This window comes from Adiantum capillus-veneris, chromosome 7 (genome assembly GCF_014529385.1).
Source record: "Adiantum capillus-veneris isolate H3 chromosome 7, ASM1452938v2, whole genome shotgun sequence".
Classification (NCBI taxonomy): domain Eukaryota; kingdom Viridiplantae; phylum Streptophyta; class Polypodiopsida; order Polypodiales; family Pteridaceae; genus Adiantum; species Adiantum capillus-veneris.
The window spans coordinates 11,098,584-11,105,937 of record NC_140937.1 but is presented as its reverse complement, the minus strand read 5'-3'; the positions used below and the strand labels follow the sequence as shown (position 1 = coordinate 11,105,937).

The following is a 7,354-nucleotide window of genomic DNA, read 5'->3' as shown; positions in this document are numbered from 1 at the left end:
CCTATCTTTTGGACGACCATCATAACTTGGGTCCAATGTCATACATCTCGCGTCCGCCTCGATGTATTCAGGTAATGCACTTCAAAGAAACAAAATACACACAATTTCAATTCAACAGAACAACAATGGCCTATAATATCATAAGCACAAAAACCTACAAGAGGCAATAGCAATGTTTATCCATAAGTCATACAATGATAGGGAAGACAACAAATAGATAATCAACCACAAATGTCCGCTACCATAACACAAACAAAATAAATACTATGAATGTCTTGTGCTAAGTCGAGTGGGAATCTCACAAATCATCAAAAGGGTTCCCACCCACGGGTCGGTCTCCATCGTCCACCACATCTATGGATGTGGTTGCGTCCTCTCTCCCTCGCTTCCTTGGTCGAAGCAAGGGCTGCAAGCAAGTGGAAACAAGTGTCTCATCAAAATCTAGGGATGCACATGCACGACCAGAGGCCAAACAACCTGTCAAAATAGGAGCCGTCCCAGATCCAAACTCAAGACATAACCCCCTAGGACGACACAACAACTCAATGAAACATGCCACAAAAGTATGGCTCTTCTATGCAGACCCTCTCCATGGCAATCCAGAGTCCATAAGAGCTCGACCAGAATCTGGCAAATAGTGATGCATAGTGCTATCCATGGCAGTCATTCCTAGACCATGAAACAAAGAAGCACTCTCTGCAATGTAAAGAGGTGGAGGTGGTCCGGGCTTGTGGACCAAGAACATAATAGAAGTGTCGCACTACAAGGAAAAATTAAATAAATTTTAAAATCTGCACATTCACACTTGCTTACCATGAAATTATAAATAGAAATATCACCTCTTGTTGCTCGCCAGATGACACTACATAACCGTAAGGTGCATGATGCAAAACCACCACACGTCGATGAATGATCAACTCCGATGCCCTGCAAAATCTCTCAACCCAAAAGACTGTGTCTCCTACAAGAACAAAGCCATCAATGATAAAAAAATGAACGTATTAATGACAATATCAATATCTAAGAATGATTCTTTTACCTGCAAGAGACGCCATCACAAGCAGCCACCCCGAGTCTGCCAAAGTACTATGACTCAAATGAATAGCGGATCGTACATGATCCTCTGTACATATATCCCATGAAGGTTGAGGTGATGGTGAATGTAGATTGCCTCCAAAAGGCAAGTCAACAAAGATGAAGTCTGCAGCCCATGACACTGATCTACCACTCCTCCTATATGTAATCTCTGCAGATCGAGCTCTACTCATATGCTCTTGTACAGGCATCCATGATCTAGACTGCACACCGCTACGAAAATCTCCAGCAATTGCAATATAGTCACCAAGCAAAGCAACACACCTAGTATCACTGCAACTAGACTGCTCAACATGCTGAAAATGCAATGGTGTAAAGACAAACTGAAGGGCACGTTGCAATCTCTGTGTGCCCCCACTCTCTGCAAGAACAAAAACATATTCTATATAAACATGAGAAATATAATTGAGTTTCAACAAGACTCCAAAAAAAAAAACAATATTATACCCGACATATCATCAATCACATCGATCACATGGTCTGCAGTAGCAGATGCCTTTTGGGCCTTCTCCAAAAAGCTTGTTGCTTCAATGTAGAAAAAAGTATCAAGATAATTAAAAATCTCCAAACTATCGAAGTTAAGGGTATATGCAAAGAGATAATGACTTTAACTTACAAGTTTGAGAGGGTCGACGAGATGGTAGAGGATGAGAAGATGGAGCAACAACATCTGTGGCTTTGGGTAGTGGAAGATCTTTGGATGTGACTCCTGTAGACTGCACATTATGCAACTCTCTCTCTCTAGCAAGGACATGGCCTCTATCCATGTTGATCCACCAAGGACAATGCTCAAGCTCCCACTGTGAGAGTTGATGCATGGTCGGTGGATACATGCATCCCTCCCCGCTCTCAATGTGAGTCCAAGAACGTGCAAGCACAGGTATTGCAGCAATGTGATGCATGGTCAAGAGGTGAGCAAAGTATCTACAAAAACCATCAAAGAATTATTATAATCTCAAACAAGATGCAATATGCAACATTAGTTGAAGCCCATTTTATGATATAAAAATAGTCAAAAAATTATCTACCTGTAAACTAGTCGCTGAGAAGCCATGCGAGAGTAGTCAATCCTCTTTAAGGCTTGCAACTCTACGTCCTTTGTTTTGTTCTCCAAAGCCACCTCAAGAGGAAACAAAAATTTCCTTCCCTCCACCACAATCTCGGTGTAGTACATATCCATGGTGCACGAGGGAGGAATATCAATCCCTCCTGGCACATCCACATAGTCTACAAGAAGCTTCTTAGATTTATCTAAGATCCTCTGCAAAAAAAAATCAAACAAATAACTCAACATCAACAATTTCTTGATAAACTATTTGCATCCAGAAGCTCACCCTCAAAACTTGTGGTCTCCTTTGACCATGCAATAAGCTGCACGGGTGATCTTGCTTGCCTCTAGTAATGACACCCATAAGATTTTATTTTCTATGGAAGCATCATGTAGAGCAATCAAGTTTAGTTTCTCAAGAGTAGCCCAACTATCTTCCCCCCATTGAAGGCTCATCACACGATCAAACAATCCTTCCCTAACCTTGGGTCAACAATGTTGAGAATCTACCGAACAAGAATGTTAGTTAATTGAAATCACCGCTCACCATAGATAAAAGAAAACACTAAGAAATGGTTATATACCTTTCCTACACTATCTAAAAACTTATAATAAAGATCATGCATGATCTTAACCTCTTCTTTTTTCAAGTCCTCGCTAGAAAGCAATGGTTTCTTGCTTTCTAACTTAGCGTGTAGTTCTTTCGACATTTGAACCTTCAAAATAAACCAATTCTTTTCAAAACAAAAGGCTTCCATTAAAGATAACAAAAGAGAGATACAATGTCAAGCACACTTACATCAAAAAGAAGTCTAGCTAGATATCTTCGTGTTAGAGGATGCCATGGCTCCTCTCCCTTTGTGGTTCTCTTCCGCATAGTGTCAATCAATTTTTGGTCATTCTCCGGCAATGCACGAAGGTAATCCTCATGATCCGCAGAGCAAATGTTTGAACAATTTACCAACTCATCTCGTAGATGAGATGACACTAGAGCATGGGTGTTCATACTGATTAAAATATTAGTAAGTTGATTAACCTTCAAACATATGAAGTTTATCTACAAACAAGAATATAGTTGCACTCACACATTCATGCGTTGCAAGCTCGTCAATAATGCTATTTCGGAAACCTTTGTAGGGTCGATGATCGTACACAAGACCCTACAATGCTTCTCTCTGCTATTGGAAAACATTTCTCTAATTGCTGCTTGCCATGCTACTGTCCTATGATTTCCTTCCCACACATAGAACATTCTACCACGCAGTGACTCTAGTTGAGGCTGCAAAGCTAACTCCACTTCATAATCTTTATTTATGTCTTTCCAAATAGGGTCCCAAGTGTCAACAATATCGGCTATTTAAAAAAGAAACAAGACTCCAGAAAATGTCAAACAATTAAAAGAAAAACAAAAAGAACCAATTCACAAAATCACTCCAAAATAGTAATGATTACCTGTCAACAATGTTTGTTCCTTTTGACATGTTTGCAGTGAAACAATAAAGGCACCTTTTTCCTTTATGTAACCCTCTCTGGCAAATGCAGCTTTTAATCCAGAAACGTCCGATCTAAGGCCACGGACGCGAGCATATGGAATGAGTCTACACAAAGGCACTAGTGGACACTCAAAACAACTAAAAACCCTTGTGGTTTTGAGAATGTCCTCTCCTCTATCCATATGCAAATGACTATCATCTTCAAAATCAGCAGATGATGCAACCTCAGGTGCAATATGAAATGGAACCAATTCCAAAGCTGCCTCTTGTCTAGCTATTTGAGCATCAACTTCATTCATTGACCCTAAGCCAATGTCAGTACTTTCGCTCTCATCACCAATATTATCATTGTCATCAAAGTCCTCTGTGATTGCCACAGAGCTCACTTGATCACTGCAAATTGGATCAATAGCCATAGGTCCTTTTCCTTTTCGACGAGAACATCTCTCAATTGGAGGACTACAGACATATTTTCACATAAAATAATTAATAACCCTTTCAAAATAACTTTTACCTAAACAATCATAATGAACTATTATTTGTTTGAGGTATAACCAAGTAGGACCATTTTCCTATTAAATCCACAATGGCACCCAATAAGGCACACCTTAAATTAATTCAAAGCTTTCAAACAAGATTAAATAACCAAATTTAAGAATGTCAACTTCCTAGTATAAACTGGATTTGATTAACAATTGCTCATAACAATCTGCTTTTTGGCAAAATCATGACATTTACATCAATTGTCGACACTAGAATAGATATCAATATTTGACAACCAAAGAGAATGTATAATCATACAAAAACATAGTCGAGAACTTTTGCTTTACTTAAAAAACAGAAAAATTTATCAAATATCCCTCTAATTTCAAAATCTTGCAAAGCACCCCAAAAATTAGGTCATTTTTTTCAAAATGCCCTTCAAAATGGACAATATTTGAATAACCTAGCCAAAATAGATACAATGGAATTTTCGTAGTTATGGTAAATTTTTATTAAAAAATCATGCAAAAAAAAGGCCCCTCACTCGCCCTTGAAGCTGGATAGCTGTCGGAACTGTTCCGCGCCGGCGCGGAACAGTTCCGACAGCTATCCAACTTCAAGGGCGAATGAGGGGCCTTTTTTTGCATGATTTTTAAAAAGAAAAATTAGAAAAAAATCCGACTTGCAATTGGTTGGTCGACGTCGTGGCGGCATTCTGAGGTCTGATCCTTGGTCAAGAGGGGGAACGCAAGCGGTAAGAGTGAGTCCTGCTTGAACTCTGCATTACATAGAGTATTGCGTCACATAACAATATATCAATAATTTATGGAAAAAAACCTTCTAGAGCATTTTTGCTGCTGCTCTACATCTTGCATCAGACTAACCGGTTCGTTGCTGCAACCATTCCGCGCTGGCTCGGAATGGTTGCAGTAGGGAACCAATTATGAAGCTTGTTGTTTTGGGCATGCCGCGGCCGGCAATAGCTTAATAGAGTAGAATTGCATGGATCTCTCACCTGCGGCCTTAACTACATGACTCTCTCTCTCACCTGCGGCCCTAATTGCATGAATCTCTCTCAAATGCAACCCTTACCATATAAAATTTCAATAGTCAAGCTTAAGCAAGGCTTTAATAATTAGGTAATACCATTATTTTCAAAAAAAGCGTGCGCAGAGCTTTATTGACAGTTGAAAATCGTGCGTAGGCCCGCTTGTGGTTTCCTGCTGTAACCATTCCGCGGCGGCGCGGACTGGTTGCAGCAAGAAACTGCCTGGTTGAAAATGGTTGCAACGCAGATCATTTGCTGCAAGAAAGAGCAAGAAAGGCTGAATAATTTGCTGCAAGAAATGCTGCGCGGAATCATCTGCTGCGCGAAAAGTTTTCTGCAAGAAATGCTGAGATCTGCAGACCCTAAAACCGGCCTCTGCTACGCAGCGTGCCCCAGCCCTGGATCATTGCTAGAACCCTTCCGCGCCGGCGCGGAATGCTTGCAACAGGGAATTAACTTGTGCAGAGACTAGGAATACTTGCCTTGGCCAACGGCGAACGGCTTGAAATATTCGAAATGACTTCAGCTTCTCTCTCTCTCTTAGAGCTTAAAGAGTATTGCCAACTCCATTCTGTCACAGAATGGCGCTCTCTCTCTCTCTCACTCTCTCTCTCTCTCACACAATAAACCCCGCTTAGCCATGACGAGATGCGCCGCAAGGAAGTATGCCTTTGCTAGGTTTAGACGTTTTTGTGGAGGTTTCACACAACACAAGGTGTGTCCAATAGGACAATCCGTCCACCTGACCATACACAATACAATGATGAGCTTGCCTCGATTGAAAAAAGATGGAGTAAGATTGATAAGTATTTATCGAGGACAATAATCACTTTGTCTTTATTTTCACGCGCCAGAGGAAAATATTTTATATAGACCTATTCACGAGACCCGTTTTGTTAAAAAGAAAACCGAGGTCCAGTGTATTTTAACCGGTTGAAATCCTACAATCCCAGTTAAGTTTTGAGCTTGCCTTGAAGAAAACCGTGAAATTTTCACAGGTTTGTGTAATTACCGGCATAAGCTTCAAATTTTGACAAAAAATAGGGGGAATTTCAAGTGTGTCCTTATTTGGTTAGGACCTATGTTTTTTTCTTGACCTGGTCGAGACATGAAGACACTGACAACGACTCTATTACCAAAGATGATTATCATTAGAGAATTTTTTTGTGCTCATATAAAAAACAAACGCCGCCTGTAATATTTATGACATTATTAATTATTTGAAATAATACCTTTTATAGTGGCGAGTATTTTTCTTACTTTAATCTACGTATATTCTATCTATTGGGCCTGCGTGACATACTTTACATATGTATCTTACAAGATATATCTTCTGTTAGCAATGAGCAGACACATTACAATCTACGGACCCCAACGAGGTCAAAAGCTTGTTCTGCTATTTGACAGTCGGTTTCAAGAGATCAAGGTTGACACTCTAAAACAACATTTTGATATCCCAAGTGGACATTTTTCTCTGTGTCCCCTAACATTGTCTGGAGATAATGGTCATCTTCAACGTGGAGAGAACAATGTTGGTGAGCCAATTTACACCCTTGACCACGAAGTTTCACAGTTCTACAAGATTCTTGCCACCGCTGATTTATTTCCTAATGTTGTTGGTTCAAAAAATTCACCTATAGTTATCAAAGAGCAAAGTACCGACTTGGGGCGTCCATGTGCGAGTGTTATTGACATAATCAGAACCCTACCATTACAAACAAACCTTTTAGTGGCCTTGAGTCAAGTTCAGAATGTTATGCAAGTGTCGGAGATCCCATGTCAATATGATGGGTATGTTGCTTTTGAGCTGCCACCACAAGGTGAAAGCTCAAGTATGAACGGTATGGAACAACGTTTTGATGGGCATTCCTAGGTGGAATATGTGACATGCAGTAGTGATTTGTTCAAAGGTGTTGTGAGCTTTAGTAGATGTTGTGGCCATTTGCGATGTGTTAATCTTGATTGTAGTTATCAATTGAGAACAAAACTTCCAAATGAGAGTCAGTGGAAGGGACGATTGTCACGAGCACCTCAACGGGAATTAATTGGAGCTGAATTTGGCAAGCTTCTGTGTGTCCATTGTCATCAGATGCCAGAATGTGTAAATACTTGTGCTGCAGTCATTTATTACTGCATCCCAATTGAAAAGGAAATTGTGACTAGATGTGCAATTCATCTTGGTTATCA

The 7,354-nt window shown here is 40.1% G+C and overlaps 1 protein-coding gene across 1 annotated transcript; it reads right to left on the bottom strand.

Moving 5' to 3' along the window:
* Nucleotides 1-3,563: 3,563 nt before the first annotated feature.
* LOC147453431 (uncharacterized) lies at nt 3,564-4,052 on the bottom strand. The gene has a single exon (XM_086517133.1). The coding sequence runs from the start codon at nt 4,050-4,052 to the stop codon at nt 3,564-3,566; it is 489 nt and encodes a 162-aa protein (XP_086373259.1).
* Between the last annotated feature and the right edge of the window lie 3,302 nt (nt 4,053-7,354).

Excerpts from the sequence above, each read along its gene's own strand:
- LOC147453431 (XM_086517133.1), bottom strand. The coding sequence starts at position 4,052 with ATGGCTATTGATCCAATTTGCAGTGATCAAGTGAGCTCTGTGGCAATC.